Raw genomic sequence first — 20976 nt, 5'->3', positions numbered from 1 at the left:
GTACAACAGGGAAGTGGAGTGGGGGCGGGTGTATCTGAATAGAGAGCACAGGGCCTCTTATGATTGGCAGGAGCAGCCTGCAGGCTGACAGGCATCCCCCAAATCCCAGAAACAACGATAGGTGGTTTGTCTGGGCTGCTTGGTGATGGATCACAACACAGACTAGACAGTTAGATTCAGCGGGGACAGAGCTCCCTCTGGTGGGCCTGGGTGGCAATGACAGCTCAGAGCAGATGGTGCTGGTGGGTCTGGGGTGTGCAGGGGCAAGGCTAACCGGGAAGCGGGCAGAGAAAGAGAAGCTCTGGAGCAGACCAGAGTGGTCAGAGAAGAAGGCTAGGCCCGTGTTAAAGGAGTGCATTTTGAAAAGGGAGTGATCCATGGTGTCAAATGTCGCGGGGGACACATTTAATGCTGGCCAGGTTATTTGTACAGGTGCTACAAAGGGTGTAAATCAACACACATAAACCTCTTAAGGCATACAATATTTTCCAAACTAAGATGAAAAAATTACCTTCTATGTGGAAATGTTCCAAAGGAGTTAATGCTTGAATTTTTATTTTTATATTTTTAAAAGATTTTATTTATTTAGGGACGCCTGGGTGGCTCAGTGGTTGAGCACTGGCTCCCTCTAGGGAGTGTGATGTGGGACTCAATCCCCGGACCCTGGATCACGCCCTGAGCCACCCAGGCGTCCCAAGGCTTGGATTTTTAAAAGCCTCTATTACTGTTCTTCTATCCTGAGTGTAGAACCAAGGCCAAGAAACGCCTTTCATGAAATTTCACCTGCTGTGCCTATAAGTCAATTGAAATCTTATCTCAGGGATATTCCTGACCTTTTTAAGTTTCTAACTATTAAGAAGTGACCTTCCTTACCACTGTGAGGCTGAGACCTTAAAAAATAATAAACAAAATGTCAGAAAGTTTAGGGGGTGTAAAAGGTAAAAAGAAAAGAAAAAGAAGGGATTGCTGAAGGTACATTTGTGATGACAGTTGCCCCTCAAAAAGATACTTGTCTTTTTGAAGAGGAGGAGGAAGAAGAAGAAGAAGAAGAAGAAGAAGAAGAAGAAGAAGCAGCAGCTAGTGTCAACCCTGAGTTGCAAGGCAGGTTTTTCTGTCACTGGGCATCTGATCATGGGGTCTTTGGCATTGGGCCACAAGGGCTGACCAGGGACAGGATGGATTTTTGAGTGACTTGAAGTGAACCAACTCTGGTTCCTATAACCCTGACTGAATTCCAGCTTCATGCCGACAACAAATATCAGGACTGAGTTTGCCAGCTCTACTATCTAGAAGGTGAGCTGGAAGTCGGACACCAGTCTCATGGTGACAGCCAGAGGAGGGAATGATTTCTTTGCAGCAGGAGCTATGTCTCAGTCATGCTTCTCATCAGATGTGAACACATCCAGCCTGATGGGTTTATGATAGTCACAGGCCTAAGCAGACATCAAACCCACATTGTCTGCTCTGCTGGATGGCAGAAGCACCAAAACCAGGACTGCAGGCAGGGTCTAGCACTATAATTTTGCTTTTAAGTGAATGTTACACAATAATTTCATTTTAAACTGTTTAACGGCATCACTACCTTTAGAATTTAATGTTTCTTTTTTTAAAAAAAGATTTTATTTATTTATTTGAGAGAGTGAATGCGCCAGAGAGAGCATGAGCAGGGAAGAGAGACAGAGGGGGAGAGAGAAGCAGACTCTCTGCTGAGGAGGGAGCCCAACTCAGGGCTCCATCCGAGGACCCTGGGATCATGACCTGAGCTAAAGGCAGATGCTTAGCTGATTGAACCACCCAGGCACCACTTTAATGGTTCTTTTTAATGATACTTGTCTGGGATCTAAGTATTGCTGAGGATCCCGTGATACCAGCATGTTGGTTTCCTCCAGGAAACTGAGGCAGCCCAGCACAATATAAAAATGGAGGGAGACATAAGGATAGCTGAACCCCAAACATGCTCCCCAGCCTACACTCTGGGAATTTGGCAGAAGGTGGAAGCCTTACGGGGTCTAGGTACGTGAGCACAACCTCTGCCCAAATCACTGACTGACCGGCAACTAAGCTCTGCAGACACCAGGAGATCTCAAAGTTAGACTAGAATAAATGAGAACAGAAGAACCAGAGTAGAGATACCAATGACCACACACATCTGGGAGTCCAGTTTATGTCTTATGTTAAGTTGCTAAGCAACAGCAGCATCAGCAACAACCCTCAGCATCAAATGCTCCAAGATGCACAAAGAAATAGGAAAGTGTGACCCATACTCAGGAGAAAAGAGTAGGCAACAGAAACCAATTCTGCGTGGGCCCAGATGTGGCATTTAGCAGACACTTCAAAGCAGCTATTATGAATATTTGCAAAGAATTCAAGGGATTGCACTGATGAGAGTGAGTCAAAAAATAGAAAATCTCAGCAGGGAAACAGAAACTACTTAAAAAAAAAAAAGAACCAGATGAAAATTCTATGGTTAAAAAGTAAAATAACTGGAATGAAAATTTCATTAGAAGCATTCAACAGCCAATTTGAGACGGCAGAAGCAAGAATCTGTCAATTCAAAGACAAGGGGATTAAAATTATCCAATCCAAAGAATAGAGAGGAAAAAGATTGAAGAAAAATGTACAGAGCCTCAGAGACTGAGGAACAATGACAAGCGTACTAACATATGTGTAACAAGGAACCCAGGAGGAGAAGAGATCATTTAACTCTCATTATTATATTCCAATAAGTTGTTAGCTCTTGCTGTTTAACAAAAACAATAACAAAAATATTCCCGCATATTTTGGGGGCACCTGACTAGCTCAGTCGGTGGAGCATGTGACTCTTGATCTCCAGGTCATGAGTTAGATCCCATGTTGAGTGTAGAGATTATTTAAAAATAAAATCTTAAAAAAAATCCTGTATATCTTGTTAAGAGAAGTTCAATGGTTTTTGTCCTTGTAAAATCAAAGACAAATTTAAAACTTTTTTTCTATGTAGCTGTATTACACATATGGCAATGTCTTTAAGTAGTGACAAATTAGTTTTATTTTTTTTGATAAAAAATGTCTATTTACAAAAAAATGTCTATTTACTTATTCATTTTTTTTTTTTTAAAGATTTTATTTCTTTATTCATGAGAAAGAGAGAGAGAGAGAGAGAGGCAGAGACACAGGCAGTCAGGCAGTGAGAAAAGCAGGCCCCATGCAGAGAGCCTGATGTGGGACTTGATCCTGGGTCTCCAGGATCATGCCCTGGGCCAAAGGCAGGTGCTAAACCACTCAGGCACTCAGGGATCCCTACTTATTTATTTTTAAAATTCCAGTATAATTGGGATGCCTGGGTGGCTCAGTCCGTTAAACCTCTGACTTCAGCTCAGGTCATGATTTGGGGGTCCTGGGATCGAGCGCCAAGTTGGGCTCCATGCTCAGCTGGGAGTCTGCTTCTTCCTTTCCATCTGCCTTCCCCCTGTCCATGCTCTCTCTCTCTCTCTCTCAAATAAATAAATTAAAATTAAAAAAAATTTTTCAGTATAATTGACTTAAAAGGTTATACTGGTTTCAGGTGTACAATATAGTGATTCAACAGTTCTATACATTACTCAGTGCTGATCAGGATACATGTACTCTTAATCCCCTTCACTTATTTAACCCATCCCCCAATCCACCTACCCTTTGGTAACCACCAGTTTGTTCTCTATATTTCAGATGCTGAGGTTTTTTGGTGGTTTGTCTCTTTTTCCCTTTGTTCATTTGTTTGTTTCTTAAATTCAACATATGAGAGTGTTTGTCTTTCTCTGACATATCTCACTTAGAATTATACTCTCTACATGCATTCATATTGCAAATGGCAAAATCCCATTCGTTTTTTATAGCTGAGTAATATTCCAGTGTGTGTGTGTGTGTGTGTGTGTGTGTGTGTATCATAGTACTAAATTACTTTTAAAGGATCTGAGGTAGTTTTCTCTTCAAGTCAATTATATTGTTGTTTAAATCAATTTCTTATTAAGTTTTTTAAACTAAAACAAAAATAAAGACAAAGAAGAACATTTCACAATGATAACGAGAAGACATAAAACTTATAATTGTATAGGTATCTAATAACAGAGCCCCCAAATTCATAAAGCAAAACTGACAGAACTGAATAGACAATTTAACCACTAAAGTTTGAGATTTTGATACTCTGTTATAAATTATCAAAACAACTAAACAGAAAATAAATAAGAATATAGAAGACTTGAACAACACTATCAGCCAATTTGATCTAACAAATATATACACACAACACTCCACCAGCAACAGAAGAGCATCTGTTCTTTTCAAGCATGAATGAAACATTTTCTGAGATAAACTGCATGCTAGGCCATAAATCAAGTCTGAGTAAATTTAAAAGGGTTAAAATCATACAAAGTATTTTCTCTAACAACAGAATTAAATTAGTAATCTACAAGAGGAAGAAATCTGGGAATTTCCAAATATTTGGAAATTAAACAATGCACTTCTAACTAACGGTGGGTCAAAGAAGATATCACAAGGGAAATGAGAAAATATCTGGAATTGGGTGAAAAGACAAATACAAATATCAAAATTGATAAGATACAGAAAGTGGTGTACTGGAGCCAGCTGGCAGCTCCAGTTGTGCATGTCCCTCCCCAATTGCGTGTTCAGTGGCCTCACACTGATAGCCTGAAATCAATCATGGTGGGAGTATTTTTTTTAAGATTATATTTATTTATTTGAGAGAGACAGAGCATAAGCAAAGGGAGGGGCAGAGGGAGAGGAAAAAGCAGACTCCCAGCAAAGCAGGGAGCCTCACTTGGGGCTTGATCCCAGGACCCTGAAAGCAAGATCTGAGTTAAAGGCAGAGCTTAACCAACTGAGCCTCCCAGGTGCCCCCTCTGGTGAATGCAACAGAAATTGGCAAATGTTGTAAAACAAGGCTCCCCCACCCATCCCCCACCTGGACCTAGTCATTAAACATTTACTAGAATACCCACTAAATGCAGCAGCTAAGGCAATGCTTAAAGGGGAATGTATAGCTTTAAATATGTATGTTAAAAAAAAAAAAAAAAAGACAGAAGCACCTGGGAGGCTCAGTTGGTTAACTGCCTTTGGCTCTGGTCATGATTCCAGGATTCTGGGATTGAGCCCCATGTTGGGCTCCGTGCTCAGTGGGGAATCTGCTTTTCTCTCTGTCTCTCCCTTGGCTTGTGCTCTCTCTCTCTCTCTCTCACTCACTCTCTCTCTCAAATAAATAAATTTTTTAAAATAAAATAAATAATAAATAAATAAATAAGACAGCTCTAAGAGTAATAATGTAAGTTTCCATCTCAAGAAGCTGGAAAAAGAAGAGCACATCAAACCCAAACTAAGTAGAAGAAAATAAATAATAAAAATCAGAGTGGAATCAATGAAATAGAACATAGAAAAACAATAGAGAAAAATCAATGAGACAAAAATTGGTTCTTTGAGAACATCAACAAATAGCAAGACTGACCAAGAAAAAAAGAAAGAAGACACAGATTCCCCAAATCAGTAATGTCAGAGAAGTTACTACAGACCCTAAATAATAAAAGCATTATAGAGGTCATTATGAAAAGTTGTATGTAAACAAATTAGGCAACGTAGATGAAATGAACAAATTCCTATTAACACACCAATTACCGTAACTGTCTCTATTAAGAAAATCTGAATTGACCAATAGCCTGAAAAAAAAAATTGAATAATTTTAAAACCTTCCCACACAGAAAAGTCGAGGCCTAACATTGCTTCGCTGAAGAATCTATCAAACTTTTAGGGAAAAAATAATACCAATTCTATACACACCCTTTCAGTAAACAGGAGAAAAGAACACTTCCTAACCTTTTATAAGGTTCATATTACCCTGATATCAAAGCCAGACAAAGACATGACAAGAAAATAAAATAATAAACCAATATGACTCATGAACTCACTTTTTTGTCTTTATTGATTTATTTTTAGTAATCTCTACACACAATATGGGACTTGAACTCATGACCCGAGATCAAGAGTTTCATGTTCTGACTGAGCCAGCCAGGTGTACCTGGACACAAAAATTTTTAACAAAAAAATTTTTTTTTGAAGATTTTATTTATTTATTCATGAGAGACCCAGAGACAGGCAGAGACATAGGCAGAGGGAAACTGTCTGGGACTCAGTGGGACTCAGTCCCAGGACTCCAGGATCACACCCTGAGCCAAAGGCAGCCGCTTAACCACTGAGTCACCCAGGTGTCCCAACAGAATATTGTCCAACTGTACCCAACAACACATAAACAGGATTATACACTATGACTAAATGGAGTTTATTCTAGGAATGCCACGTTGCTTGAACTCTAAAAATAATACATCACATTAATAGAACAAAGGAAAAATGCATGATTTTCTCAACTGATGCAGAAAAAGAATTTGAAAAATTCAATTCTCATTATGATTTTTAAAAGCTTCAAGACTCTCAACAAAGCAGGAATAGAGGGGATTTCCTCAATCTGATAAAAGACATCTGCCAAAAACATACAGCTAACATCATACCTAATGATGAAAGACTGACTGCGTTTCCCCTATGACCAAAAACAAGAAAAGAACACCTGCTCTTACCACTATTATTCAACATTTTTTGTGGATGCCAGCCAGTACAAAAAGGAAAGAAAAATATTAAAGGTATACGGATTACTTTTAAAGAAATGGATCCTTGGAAGAAATTAAACTGTCTTTATTCATAAATTGCATGGCCTTATACAAAGAATATCCTAAGGAACTGATGAAAAGAAGAAAAAATCTATTAGAACTAATAAGTGAATTTAGCAAGGCCATAGATCCTAGATCAAAATATAAAAATCAGTTATAGTTCCATAAATTAGCAATAAACAAAAACGAGATTTTTCTCTCTCTCTTCCTCTGCCCCTCCTCTCCTCCCCTCTGTCTCTCTCCCTCTCTAATAATAATAATAATAATAATAATAAAATTCTAATTAAAAAACTGGCAAAAGATGGGGAATCCCTGGGTGGCTCAGCGGTTTAGCACCTGCCTTCGGCCCAGGGCGTGACCCTGGAGTCCCGGGATTGAGTCCCACGTCGGGCTCCCTGCATGGAGCTTGCTTCTCCCTCTGCCCGTGTCTCTGCCTCTCTCTCTCTCTCTCACTGTGCGTCTCTCAGAAATAAGTAAATAAAATCTTTAAAAAAAATTGGCAAAAGAACAGACATTTCACAGAAGATGATATATGGATGGTTAAATCAGCATGTGAAAAGATAGTCAACGTCATTAGCCATTAGGGAAATGCAAATTAAAACCATGATGAGATGTCACACCTATTAGAACTAAAATAAAGAAATCTGACAAAACTAAATGTTGGTGATGATGTAGAAAAACTGAATCTCTCATACATTCCTGATGAGAAGATAAAATGGTACAATCACTCCGGAAAATCCTGGGGCCGTTTCTTTTAAAATTAAACCGATGCTTATCACACAACCGAGAAGTCATACTTCTAAGCCTCTATCCCAGAGACTTAAAAACTTAAACAGAAAACCAGTAGAGAAATTATTACAGTAGCTATATTTGTAGTAGTACAAACTGGAAACAATCTGAATGTGTTCCAAGAGGAGAATGGATACACAAACTGAGTTCCCAAACAATGTAATATTATCCTGTAAGAAAAGGAATGAACCATTGACATGTATATAATAACTTGGATAGATCTCCAAAGGTTTCACGCTTTATGACTTTATTTATGTAACATTCCTGAAATGGCAAAATTATAGAGGTGAGCAACAGCTCACTGGCTGGCTGCCAGGAGTTAGGGATGGGGGAAGGGAGTTTCTTTGTGTTGATGGGGTAGTTCTGCATGTTGATTATGGTGGTGATTACATGCATCTGCACTTTTAATAAAGCTGCATAGAACTATACACGACACATACACACAAGGTGAAAAATGAATAAAGTCTACAATCTAGTTAACAATTTGGTCCCAAAGTCAATTTCCTTTTTTTTATATTGTACCATATATGATTGTGTTGATAATGAGTAACGATATGCATTTGTCAAAACTCACAGAACCATATACTTAAATAGGTGATTTTAACTGTGTGTAAATTCTACCTCAGAATGCTAATTTTAAAATATAAAATAATAAATTAAAAAAATAAAATAAAATAAAATAAAATAAAATAATAAATTGTACATTCACCGGAAAAGAGAGGAAGGAAGGGAGGGAGGGAGGGAGGGAGGAAAAGGTGAAGGAAGGAAGGGAAGAAGAAACAGCTACTTGGGAGTAAACAGAAACCACCCAAAGTAAAGGAAACACACACACACACACACACCACATTCATGTCCTCAGAAAGGGAGTATTATTTTTGTATTATTACAAAAAAATGATAATAAAAATAGGATACTCATTAATTAAAACTGTGACAGCAAAAAATAAAATAAAATAAATAAAATAAAAATAAAATAAAATAAAATAAAATAAAATAAAACTGTGACAGCAGATTTGAAAAACACAATAGTTAGAGGCTTAAGTTGAAGAAATCTTCTAGAAAGTAGTACAATAAGACAGAAATAGAAAATGGAAGAAAACACAAAATTGGAGGACCCATCTGGGAGGTCCTGCATCTGAATGGTGGAAGTTCCAGAGAGGGAAATGGAGGAGAAATCGGAGAAACCAAGGGCAGAGAATCCTCAACAACACAGGAGAATTTCCCAGACCTGAAGGAAAATGTGCTTTGAGACCGAAAGAGCCCAATAAATGCTCAGCATGACGCTACTTGCTGCTAAATGCAGAATACTGGGGACAAAGAGAAGATTCTAAAAGCTTCCAAAGATGACTGGCTCCTGAAAGCTCATTGTTAAATTTTAGGAATTTTGCAGCCAGTTGTTAAATGATTGGGAGCATGAAATCAGCCCTACTGGGAATATTTACACCATTATTTACATCATGGAAACTGCTAAGAGGGAAAGCTGGCTTAACAGCATATTGCTAAACAGTTAAGTACATTACAGCATATAATTTATGCAGCTGTTAACAGTAATAATTATGAAGAATGTGGGATCCCTGGGTGGCGCAGCGGTTTGGCGCCTGCCTTTGGCCCAGGGCCTGATCCTGGAGAGCCGGGATCGAATCCCACGTCGGGCTCCCGGTGCATGGAGCCTGCTTCTCCCTCTGCCTATGTCTCTGCCTCTCTCTCTCTCTCTCTCTCTCTCTCTCTGTGACTATCATAAATAAAGAAAGAAAAAATATTAAAAAATAATTATGAAGAATGTATAGAAACACCAAAAATGTTGAGGCATCTGAGTGGCTCAGTCGGTTAAGTGTTCGACTCTCAATTTCAGCTCAGGTCATGATCTCACAGTCCTGGGACTGAACCCCGAATTGTAGGTTTCCAAGCTCAGCGGGGAGTCTACTTAAGACTCTCTCTCTCTCTCTCTCTCTCTCCCTCTGCCCCTCTCCCTCTCTAAAATAAATAAGTAAATAGCAAAAAAAATCCCACAGAAAATGTTGACATAACATTGTTAGGTAAGTAAACAAAAAGTATAAGCATGCTATAAATATAATTACAGTAAAATATATTCATAGGAACAGAGACCAAAGGAAATAAACACAGGAAAAAAGTTCTTTTGTTACAATGATGATAGGAGTGTTTTAAAGTTTACATGATCCCTATTATTGATATAAATTAAGATTAAACATGTTTGCTCAGCTCACCCTCCCCAAGTACCTACATCACAAATCTCACTTTCTTAATGAAAATCCTATAAATGGTGACTCACTGCTTTAAGGCTTTCTAGGATTCTAGACAGGTAATTTTATTTTTTTTTAAGATTTTATTTATTTATTCCTGAGAGACACACAGGGAGAGAGAGAGGTGGGGGTGGGGGGGCAGAGACACAGGCAGAGGGAGAAGCAGGCTCCATGCAGGGAGCCCAATGTGGGACTCAATCCCGGGTCTCCAGGATCAGACCCTGGGCCGAAGGCAGGTACTAAACCGCTGAGCCATCCGGGCTGCCCTAGGCAGGTAATTTTAAATTTTGTTCTGCCTCCCCAGCCCCATCTCCTATCACTTCCCTCCAGACCCTTGCACTCCAGTTCTATCAAACCAACTGAAAAAAAAAAAAAAAAAAAAAAAAAAAAACAACTGCCACCGTGAAAGGCCTTCCTTCCCCCCTGGGGTTATCTTGAGGAACCCCCAGCATCCAGGGAGAATCTGCACACCCCACTCTCATGTGTGTCTCTGTGGTAATGCTTATCATTTCGCTGGAGGTGAGTTATGCGTTTGCTTAGGAGTCTGTTCTCTGCGGAAGAAACTGTCTTCCTGGAGCCCAGCTGTACACCGTAGGTGCTGTAAGCAATTATTCAGGGTTTGGGGAGGCAGGGTAGGAGGCTGTTGTAATGCCACCTCTTCCACAAAGCCCTCCTGATTCCCACACTACCACCATCCTTCTGGGAGAAACCACTCTCCCTCTCTCATATTGGCATGGCACTTGATGTGACCTTGGGTGATGGACTTATTCTCTCCGTAACTTAGCTTCCTCATCTGTAAAGCAGAGGCAATAACCTTACCTATGTCAGCAGATTATCATGACGATTAAACCAGGTTGTGGGGACCGCTGGCTCAGGGGTTGAGCATCTGCCTCGGGCTCAGGTCATGATCCCGGTGTCCTGGGATTGAGTTCCACATCGGGCTCCCCGCAGGGAGCCTGCTTCTCCCTCTGCTTATGTCTCTGCCTCTTTCTCTGTGTCTCACATGAATAAATAAAGAAAATATTTTAAAAATTAAAAAAGAAATAAATAAACCAGGTTGTGTTTTCAACACCCGTGCCATGCTCACAGTAAATACCCAATAAAAAGAAGCCACTGAGATGATGATTTTGACATTTGCCTTGCTCTCTCATATTGCAATATGTAAAAATTCTCACCTCTCCTATTAGATTGAAAACTCCTCTTGAGTGGGGAACATATCCTGTTTATCTCTGTATGGTCCACAGTGCACGGCAGCTGTCTGGCTACAGTAGACGTCTGACGGATCGCTCCTGGTGTTCATAAAGAATCACACACAGAGGCCATACACACATGCAGGTGTGTGCATATGCTTGTAGACACACATGTACTGATATGTCCATCTGTTGGCTAGACTGGCTGGTCTGCAGCAGTTGACCACCTCCGTCTTCTGGAAGTGGGGCATTCCCTAGCATGGCTCCTGCAATCTTCTCTCTCTTAGGGTTCCCACCTGCTTCTCTGGCCACTACTTCTCAGCTTCCTTCACGCCCCCACCCCCACCCTGGTTTGCCCTGAAATGTCTGGTCCCCATGATGCCATCTCAGCCCTGCTCTTCTCGCTCTGGGCACTATTGTAAGACTTCATCAAAACCACAGAAGAGTATAGAAAGGTCACAAGCCTCAGTGTCCTCAGCCTTATCCTCCCTTCTGACCTCCAGACCTCAAAGCCTGCCTCCTTCCTTCACCTTCCTTCCCCAGCACCTGTCACCAGCGCCGAGGGCTTCGTTGCTTTCAACAATAGCGGCCTTATAAGGATCCCATCCTCCACCCTCTTCTCGGTCCTATGGCCACCATCTCGGCTCCAGATCCTTCCACGTTTTACCTGGACCCTGCTGCCAGAATGAGCTTTCCTTGGGTCAATGTCCTGCTGAAATTCTGCCACTGTGAACAGAGGGAGGCACACTGATAGACAACATAATACATCAATGGTTGTTTCTTAACTGTAGAATCTAAGTGGTACGTATATGAGTGTTTGTGGCAATTCCTTCAACATTTTCTGTGCTTCAAATTCTTCATAAGATATGGGGGAAAATATCCTTCAATGGTTTCTTTTGACTTTTTGGATAAAACACAGACTCCATCACAGAGAATAGAAGATCCTCTACGATCTGGCCACTGCCTCCCTCCATAACCTCACCTGATGTCGCTCACATGTCCCCTTCCCCGTAAACCATCCCAAATTACTTGGAGCCACTGGGAAGGGTTGAGGGTATTTCATTCCTCTGTACCCACGGGCTTGCTGTACTAGATTCCCAGAATGTTCTTCCCTGTGTTCTTCCCAAAATCCTGCGTGCCCTTCAAGCTCAACTCAAGTGATGCTTCTTCTAGGAAGCCTTCGCTGACTTATCAGCTCCAAAGCTCCTCATCTGGTTCCAATGCCTCTGTCCTGGCTCTGCAAAAGTCTGTGGCATGAAGGGCCACACCTAGGACTGGATTTACAGCTATGCTGCCTCACTGGAGACCTGGCCCTAGGACTGGGCTCTAGTTACTGCTTCTGAATCACGGAGGATCTCTAATTTCTCCCCTCAGAGGACTCGTCCTCAGGCAGTTCCTCTGCGTGTGCCACAAATACACTTAGCTGGCTGAGCTGGATCCAGAGGCTAGAGGCGGCAGGCCCACCTGGGGAGGCCCACCCAGCCCCCGGGGCCTGCAGGAGGGGCCTGGCGGCCAGGGTAAAGGCCCCCCTCCTGAGGAAGAGATCCGGGCTGGGGTAGGGAAGAAGGCGGGGCCTGAAGCCGTGCAAGTCGGTGTCCCGGGCTGGGGACGGAAGTTGCAGAAGTACCATTAGTTTCAGTTTTGTTTCTCCCTCAGGCACCCAGCCACAGCAGCGTCCTGGCCTCGGGGGGCTCCCCACTCCCCATCCTGGAGCCCAAGGTCAGCTCAGGCCCGGTAAGGAGGGCCGGGAGGGCAGAGGAAGGAGGAGCTGAGCTGGAGGGAATGGGGGGAAGGGAGCGGGAGGAAGAGGAAGGGGGAGGGGAGGGGAGGGGCCCGGAAGGCGGGAGGAGAAGGGAGGGGGGCGGCACAGATCGCCCCACTCTGGAACCAGAGGCCTGATGCTTACCTGGGAGAGACCCTCTGTCCCTCTGTTGGCCTCGCCTCCCGGCCCCCACTCCCCAGAAGTTTGGGGGACACTCCCTCACCGCAGTCTCTTCCTGGGGGATTATTCCACTGTGCTGGCATCTGGGGAGAGTCACGGACCCACACAGCTCCCCCTTCCAGAGGCTTCTAGGAAAGCAGAAGCCCCTTGCAGGAGGCAGGCAGAAAGGCCTCTAGCAGATGAGGCACAGGCTCTGGTGGCCCCGAGGTTTAGCAGCTAGAAGGACAGCAGGACAGCCCCTTCCCCATAGCCTGCCTTCTTTCTGCTTCAGAACCCCTACCAAGGAAGTCCAGTAGAAGGAGGGCCCCCACCAGGTGCTGCTTCCAGGGTCTAGTGTATGTGGGATGCAGGAACTGGGCCCCCGTATCCTGCTCCAGCTTCCCGCTGGACCCTCCCCTGTGTCCTCTCTACCTGCCCCCACCCCAGCACCTGCCCCTAGCAGGACCTCAGGACCACTCACACAGGGCTAGCATCACACTAGCTATAGGCCTGTCACCCTGGGGTGCTAATCATTTCACTCTTAACTCCCTAAGGCTGGACTTCTTGGTCTTATCATTTCTCACAGCCCTAGGCACAAGGCAAGCAGTGTTTGCTTTTGCACTTTTGTTGAATGTATGTACGGAGCGGGGGAGCTCCCTAGCTCAAGAGCAAGTGGCCACAAGCTCTGCAAGATCAGAAGAAGATTCCTGGCCATTCAGGTGAGACCCCAGAACCTGGTGGGGCTTGAGGATGGGGGGAGAGGCAGGCTGGCAGGTACCCTCTGCCCTCTGACCCTGACCCCTCGCTTGCAGCATGGTTTCCCAGGGATCCTCGCCCTCCCTACTGGAAGCCCTGAGCAGCGATTTCCTGGCCTGTAAAATATGTCTGGAGCAGCTTCGGGCACCCAAAACGTTGCCCTGCCTGCACACCTACTGCCAGGACTGCCTGGCCCAGCTGGCCGAGGGCGGCCACCTCCGATGCCCCGAGTGCCGGGAGACGGTGCCTGTGCCACCGGCAGGCGTGGCCGCCTTCAAGACCAACTTCTTTGTCAACGGGCTGCTGGATTTGGTGAGGGCCCGGGCTGGTGGAGACTTGCGCGCGGGGAAGCCAGCCTGTGCGCTGTGTCCCCTGATGGGGGGGGCCGGCACAGGGGGGCCAGCCACGGCCCGGTGCCTGGACTGTGCGGATGACCTGTGCCAGGCCTGTGCTGATGGGCACCGCTGCACCCGGCAGACCCACACCCACCGGGTGGTGGACCTGGTGGGCTACCGGGCAGGCTGGTACGACGAGGAGGCCCGGGAGCGCCAGGCGGCCCAGTGCCCCCAGCACCCCGGGGAGGCTCTGCGCTTCCTGTGCCAGCCCTGCTCTCAGCTGCTGTGCCGCGAGTGCCGCCTGGACCCCCACTTGGACCACCCCTGCCTCCCACTGGCTGAGGCTGTGCGCGCCCGGAGGCCAGGCCTGGAGGAGCTGCTGGCAGGTGTGGACAACAACCTGGCTGAGCTCGAGTCCGCCCGGATGGTGGAAAAGGAAGCCTTGGCCCGTCTGCGGGAGCAAGCTGCTAAGGTGGGGACACAGGTGGAGGAGGTGGCTGAGGGGGTCCTCCGGGCCCTCCTGGCCCAGAAGCAGGAGGTGCTGGGGCAGCTACGGGCCCATGTGGAGGCTGCCGAGGAGGCTGCTCGGGAGAGACTGGGGGAGCTGGAGAGCCGGGAGCAAGTGGCCAGGGCTGCGGCTGCCTTTGCCCGTCGGGTGCTCAGCCTGGGCCGCGAGGCTGAGATACTCTCGCTGGAAGGGGCGATTGCCCAGAGGCTCCGGCAGCTGCAGGGTTGTCCCTGGATGCCTGGGCCAGCCCCCTGCCTGCTGCCCCAGCTGGAGCTCCATCCTGGGCTCCTGGACAAGAACTGCCGCCTGCTACGGCTCTCCTTTGAGGAGCAGCAGCCCCAGAAAGACAGTGGGAAGGATGAAGCTGGAAGCCAGGGAGGGGATGAAACTCAGAGCCGCAGAGAGGATGGAGCCAAGTCAGAGAGACAAGGTGCAATCCAGCCCCAGAGCAGGGATGGAGCTTATGCCCCAAAGGAGAACAGAGCCCAGACACCCCAGGAAGATGGAGCCCAGACCCCAAAGGAGGACAGAGCCAAGACACCCCAGGAAGATGGAGCCCAGACCCCAAAAGAGGGCAGAGCCCAGACACCCCTAGAAGATGAAGGAGCCCAGACCCCAAGGGGTGGCAGATCCAACAAAAAGAGGAAGTTCAAAGGCAGGCTCAAGTCAATTTCCCGGGAGCCCAGCCCAGCACCCGGGCTGAACTTGGAGGGCTCTGGCCTCCTCCCCAGGCCCATTTTTTCCTGCAGCTTCCCCACACGGATGCCTGGAGACAAGCGGTCTCCTCGGATCACAGGGCTCTGTCCCTTTGGCCCCCGGGAGATCCTGGTGGCCGACGAGCAGAACAGGGCACTGAAGCGCTTCTCCCTCAGCGGTGACTACAGGGGCGCGGTACCCGTCCCTGAGGGCTGCTCCCCGTGCAGCGTGGCCGCCCTGCAGGGGGCAGTGGCCTTCTCGGCTGGTGCAAGGCTCTACCTCATCAGCCCTGATGGCGAAGTGCAGTGGCGCCGGGCCCTGAGCCTCTCCCAGGCCAGCCACGCTGTGGCTGCGATGCCAAGTGGGGACCGGGTGGCCGTGAGCGTGTCAGGCCACGTGGAGGTGTACAACATGGAAGGCAGCCTGGCCACCCGGTTTATCCCGGGGGGCAAGGCTAACAGGGGCCTGCGGGCACTGGTGTTCCTGACCACCAGCCCCCAGGGCAACTTTGTTGGCTCCGACTGGCAGCAGAATAGTGTGGTGGTCTGTGATGGGCTGGGCCAGGTGATTGGGGAGTACCGGGGGCCAGGCCTGCACGGCTGCCAGCCAGGCTCTGTGTCTGTAGATAAGAAAGGCTACATCTTTCTGACCCTTCGCGAGGTCAACAAGGTGGTGATCCTAGATCCGAAGGGGTCACTGCTGGGCGACTTCCTGACAGCTTATCACGGCCTGGAAAAGCCCAGAGTGACCACCATGGTGGACGGCAGGCATCTGGTCGTGTCTCTCAGTAACGGGACCATCCATGTCTTTCGGGTCCGCTCTCCTGATAGTTAAAGGGCTAGGACTGGGGAGGGTCTGGGGGAGGGGTGGGGGGGCTGTAGGGAGGGACGATGGAGGCAAGGCTGCCATGGGATGTGGTGGCTGAGGGCATTTCCCGGAGGGCAGGGGCTGGCAACCTTTCAATGTGAAGTGCCAAACTGCCAACCCCTCTTCGGTGTGCAGGGATGGGACCAAGGGCGGTGGTATGACCACGGCTCTCAGAAACAGGGGAGGAGGGTGCCGGGGGCTACCTAGGCCTCCTGCTTTTTGTGGGTGACTGTCTGCCTCTGCTGATGCCCTTATAGATTAGGTTTCTGAAATTCGTAACCCTGTGCCAATTTGCGTTCTTCGAAACCATTCCCCAATGCAGTGGCTCAGGGAGGGTTGGTAGAAGGAATCCTCCAAGCCAAGCAGGGCTCAGGGTATGTCAGGTGTGTGCCTTCTGGAAGAGAGTTGAGAACCCAGCTTCCCCTCAGGGGGACGCCAGGTCATAAGAGGCGTAGGATTTTGAAATGGCCGCAGCCAGGAAGTAGAGGCTCCTCTGGTCATGGTGTCCCCCAGTGAAGGACAGAAAATCTGGCCTTCGTTTGGCTGAACTGAAGGGTGACGGGATTTGCCCTCAGGTAGGCTGTTATTGCTGAGGGAAATAACCTAGTTCTAGTCCTGAGGGCTAGGTGTGGGGCCATGGGGCCAAACCAGCTGGAAAACCTGAGAAGTCAGTAGTGGGTCTGGGCCGGGAGGAGGAATGAAATCTACAGGGAAGGATTCCGTTGGAGGTGAGCTGTGACCACTGGTCTCTTGCATGGGCAGTGGCAGAGCCAGAACCGAGGTGGACATGTTGAGCCAGGGGCTGTCTTGAGACGACCAAAGGGAATTTAATGTAGGGATTGTGAACGATGGAATGTTCATGGGAACCAGAGGGATTTTGGACAAGTCCAGAGGGAAAGCGCAGGGCATTAGGAGTGGGGAGAAGAAGCCCCTTTTCTGGAGAGGTCATTGCTCATTCATTGAAGCAATAGGGAAAATCATCAATGTCAAGCAGATAAATTCAATTATATAAGAACTTCAGACATTTGCACAGCAAAGAATACTGAAAGATGAAAGGAAAACCAGTTAAGGGGAGGAAGCTATGTAGAATTGGTCCGAATAAGGACCATGAGCCTCTAGTAGAAGCAGTGACCAAGAGATCTACTTGGTTCAGAAGACCAAACAGGCTGGCCCCCAGGAGGTAACTCACACAGACCAGCGTTAGGAAACAATCAAATAAAGTCAACCCCTTGCATCCATCAGAAATACATTTTAAAAATATGTCGTGGAGAAATAGACTCCTGGCACCAGGGAGTCATGCTTTTTTGGAGAGCAGTTTGGCAATACTTGACAAAGGTAGAAAGAAATGACTGTAAGACTAAGTTATCTCACTTTGGGGAATACATTCTGGGAAAATAATTCAAAAGAAAGAAAGTATTTGCACAGAGATATTTGTGGCCACCTCTATATCACAGTCATCAATTGGAAACTGCTTGGCTGTGGGGGACAGGCGAGAAGATTGTGGTCTATTAAGACGATGAGCTATTGCCTTCACATATGACAACTATGAGAACTATTTTGAAAAATATGATGCTATGTGATGCAATCACAGCAAAAAAAAAAAAAGAGAGAGAAAGGGAGAGAGAGAATTTGGAATGATGATCACATAATGATAGCAACAAGGTAAAAGTATTTCTGAATAGTTATCGAGTGGAAATAGGTTCAACATTTGTAAATAGTGATTTGGGAGACTGGGTTCTGGTCCTTTCGTGCTGTTACTCATATATACACATTCCTACTTCAGTTATTATTGACCATTACATAACATATATGCTTGAATATTTGCATCAAAAAAATAAACCTCTATAAATGATATTCGAGAATAGCTATTGGATTTGCAAATGAATGTGTCAGTTAGCACAAATGAGACTGTCCGGTTGAAGGAGAGGCAGGAGTTGGGGGAGAATCCCAACTGGCCAGGGCCCCACAGGGAAGAAGAGCCTGTCTGGTGAATGACCATGAAACCTGCCCTGGGGACGTATGCAGAGGTCACAGAGTCCTCTGGGGTGATCAGATCATTGTGGGGTGTCCCCAAGGCAGGGGAAGTTCTTGCTGAGCTCACCAACTAATTCAGACCAATTGGAAGCCAAGTGGTGTTTCTACGGAACCAATTGTGTAGGGTGAGTTGTATGGGGATGGGGATGGGGACAATGTTTTCTCTTCTTTGCAGCTCTACTTGCAGAGAGCACAGCAATGGCTCATAGTAGGTGCTCAATGAACATTTGTGAAATGAATTAATGCCTAGAAAAAGGACACTTCAGATGTCTCAGCCCCAGCCAACCAAGTTGTCTAAAATCTTGGCTGGTGGGAAATCTCTGGTAGGGGGCACTGTGGACACAGTCCACCTAAACCTCCCAGGGGGTGGCCCAGCTCTGGGTCACACAAGAGATGAGATTGGGGTGCCTTGCTTGTGTGTGAAGGGGGACCTGGTGGGTCATAGGCTCTGGGGGATCATATACCTTCTAGAGCTGCAGGGACCACATGACTTTCCTGGAAGCTGTAGGAATCCTGGGAAGGTGGGCATTGGAAGAATGATGAAAGTACTAACTTTTCCTCATTAAGGGACAGGGGTAGGAAGGCACAACACACTGACAAAATGTGAGAGGGAAGGGAAATGCAGCATTGAGCATAATTTGGGAGCAAAACTGTAACCATGACCTAGGACCACTCAGCACCACGAGAAAGTTCTTGGTTAAACTACAGATGTTACGAAACCAGGAACATCCTGAAAGATACAACACCTCCCCCATACACTACACACACACACACACACACACACACACACCCTGCGTTGGACTATGACCATTAACTTGATCAATCATCCCATTTTGTGTCTGGGACTTTCGAGGTTGTGGATATACTGGTGAAAGAAGCATGTGGTTTGGGTAGAGAGAGAGGGAGTAGAAAACTTCTCCCATAGTCTTTGTGTCTCATAAAGGGGAGGGAATGAGACAGCAGAGACCTGGGTTGAGTGCCGGCTCCTCTATGAAATAGCTGTGTGATCTGGGCTAGCTTCCTAACTTCTCTGAGCCTCAGTTGGTATAGCAGTAACATGAGGATCACATTAGGCACCACACCCACCTCACAGGGTTGTTTGTGAGTCCTGGGTGAGGAGCACGGGGAAGTGCTTTGTGTACCATACATACGGCTTAAATCTGAGGTATGGGTCAGGAGCAAGCTCAGCCGACCCATACTGACCTAACTTAGACTCTTCTAACATGGAAGCCTGCGTGGGGATGTTATATGAACGTATCGTGAGGTCAAAGCTCAAGAAGGTCCAGGTAGAGTTATGACCTGTTTTTCCTTTGGAGGAGGTGTTTTGTTTTGCTTTGTAGCAGCTATTTGAAAAAGCCATATGTAAGACACAGCAGTAACTATAGGAGCAGAGGGGACCAATGGCTCGCCTGCTAAGAGTGCTGTTCCTAAAATCCAGCAGAGAACCAGACTGCCAACAAAGGACTGATAACCGTAGGCTCTTAGGAAAAGTTCAAGATGGCAGGCGTGGCCCGATCTTTTGATAGTTTAGAGGTAATATAATTTGGGTGGGGCTAGCTCTCCCGCCATCGTAATCTTCTTATTTCTGTATCTATAAAGCCCTGTCATTCTTATACATGCTATAGAGATAGAATTCCAGAGGGGCGGAGGTCTGAGAGGGAAGGCAGAAATCTTCCGAGGACATTGGTGCGGCCAGTGATCTGGGCTGGGCAGGATTCAACAGGTGGGGGCCAAGAGCAGGTGTTGGACCATCTCTCCGTGGCAGGGCAGCTGACGAGCGCAGATACCCTGCAAATGAAGTGGAGATTGAACAGGTCTGCCTCGGGGGTGGGCTGGGGAGGGTAGCGGTTTGGGACTAGCTGGGGCAGAGGGCTGCCGGAGCGCACTCGAGAAGACGATCGAGCCGTAGAAAGATCAAGTTCAGTGGCAGGCTTAGGAAAATAGGTGATTTGACTCAAACTAGCAGAACCAGCCTGCCCACTGGTTCACAAATATAGTTTAATTAAATGAATCAGGATAGGAGCAAAAATAGGTTTTTCTGGGGACCATGGATGCCTTTTACAGGAGTGGAGTAGGTACAGTGGGGTCGGGCAGGACCTCACCTGAAGCCCCAGGTGAGGAACCTTCAGGACCAGGTAGAGAAGGGCCTATATATAGGGAGGTGATTAGGAAGGAGTTTTGGGAACATAACCTGACTTGTCTTGGGAGAAAGTTTGAACTGGTTGGCTTGGCAGCCAAGAGAGAGATGAGGCTGAAAACAGAATCGGGACCTCAGTACCCATGGTGTCAGCCCAGTGAATTTTTCTTAGTTGCTGTGGGCCGAAGGATCTGCGCGGTAAGCTTTCCTTCCTTTGTATACTTCATATCATTCTTCTGTTTCTTAATAAATTGGAAAATCATGAACCTTTTCTTAGATGGATTCATGACTATGGGGAACTGTCAACACCAAAGCTCAGAGAGCAAAGGGCACCAGATGTCATGACCACCCCTGCTGTAGCTCCAAAGATGCCAACACACAGCCCTTGGAGGACACTGTAGGAGCAGAGTGACTGGTACAGACACCGCATGTGCCCTCCCCAGTCCCTCCACTCCCACTTATAGACAGAGGGGGCCCCTGGGCAGAGATGTGAATCTTCCAGGATAAGCCTTGGCGGGAGCCAGCAGGTGACCTGGTTCTGTAAGACTGCATGTGGGCACAGTCATGTGGAGTACAATTGCATGAAGGTGTTGGGGGTTGGGGAAGGCAGGCCAGGGGCCCCAGTCAGGGTGCCTGTGCCCACCACTGGTCTCCGCTTGTTTTCTGGTTTGAAGGAACCAAACAAGGATCTGTGGGCACCTTCCAGCATGCACAGTGGGCCCTGCAGGGCTGGGAGGTATCAGGGTTCTAGGAAGATCTGCCTGCTAACCAACCCTGCCCGCTCTGACTAGTCTCCAGAA

At 46.7% G+C, this 20976-nt stretch overlaps 1 protein-coding gene and 1 long non-coding RNA gene across 4 annotated transcripts; one reads left to right on the top strand and one right to left on the bottom strand.

Annotated features, from left to right (window-relative positions):
* Positions 1 to 5926: 5926 nt before the first annotated feature.
* On the bottom strand, positions 5927 to 12685 carry LOC112646214 (uncharacterized). Of its 2 annotated transcripts, none has more exons than XR_004816496.2 (3): positions 12550 to 12685; positions 10908 to 11648; positions 5927 to 10724 (listed from the first exon to the last, which is right to left on the bottom strand). It is a non-coding gene; the product is annotated as an uncharacterized LOC112646214 (long non-coding RNA). The 2 variants fall into 2 exon arrangements; XR_007411125.1 differs by lacking the exon at positions 12550 to 12685 and adding an exon at positions 12387 to 12496.
* Positions 12508 to 20442, top strand: TRIM56 (tripartite motif containing 56). 2 transcript variants are annotated; one of them, XM_025425955.3, is made up of 3 exons: positions 12508 to 12641; positions 13430 to 13562; positions 13656 to 20442. In XM_025425955.3, the coding sequence occupies exon 3, from the start codon at positions 13657 to 13659 to the stop codon at positions 15970 to 15972; it is 2316 nt and encodes a 771-aa protein (XP_025281740.1). In that variant the 5' UTR covers positions 12508 to 12641; positions 13430 to 13562; position 13656; the 3' UTR covers positions 15973 to 20442. The 2 variants fall into 2 exon arrangements, with proteins under 2 accessions (XP_025281740.1, XP_025281739.1); XM_025425954.3 differs by having other exon boundaries at positions 12585 to 12656.
* The last annotated feature ends 534 nt before the right edge of the window (positions 20443 to 20976 follow it).

Source organism: Canis lupus, chromosome 6 (genome assembly GCF_003254725.2).
Source record: "Canis lupus dingo isolate Sandy chromosome 6, ASM325472v2, whole genome shotgun sequence".
In the NCBI taxonomy this organism is placed as follows: Eukaryota; Metazoa; Chordata; class Mammalia; order Carnivora; family Canidae; genus Canis; species Canis lupus.
The sequence above is the reverse complement of the archived record's forward strand: the minus strand, read 5'-3'. Positions and strand labels throughout refer to the sequence as shown.

Coding starts and splice junctions, on each gene's coding strand:
- TRIM56 (XM_025425955.3), top strand. CDS start 13,657: ATGGTTTCCCAGGGATCCTCGCCCTCCCTACTGGAAGCCCTGAGCAGC.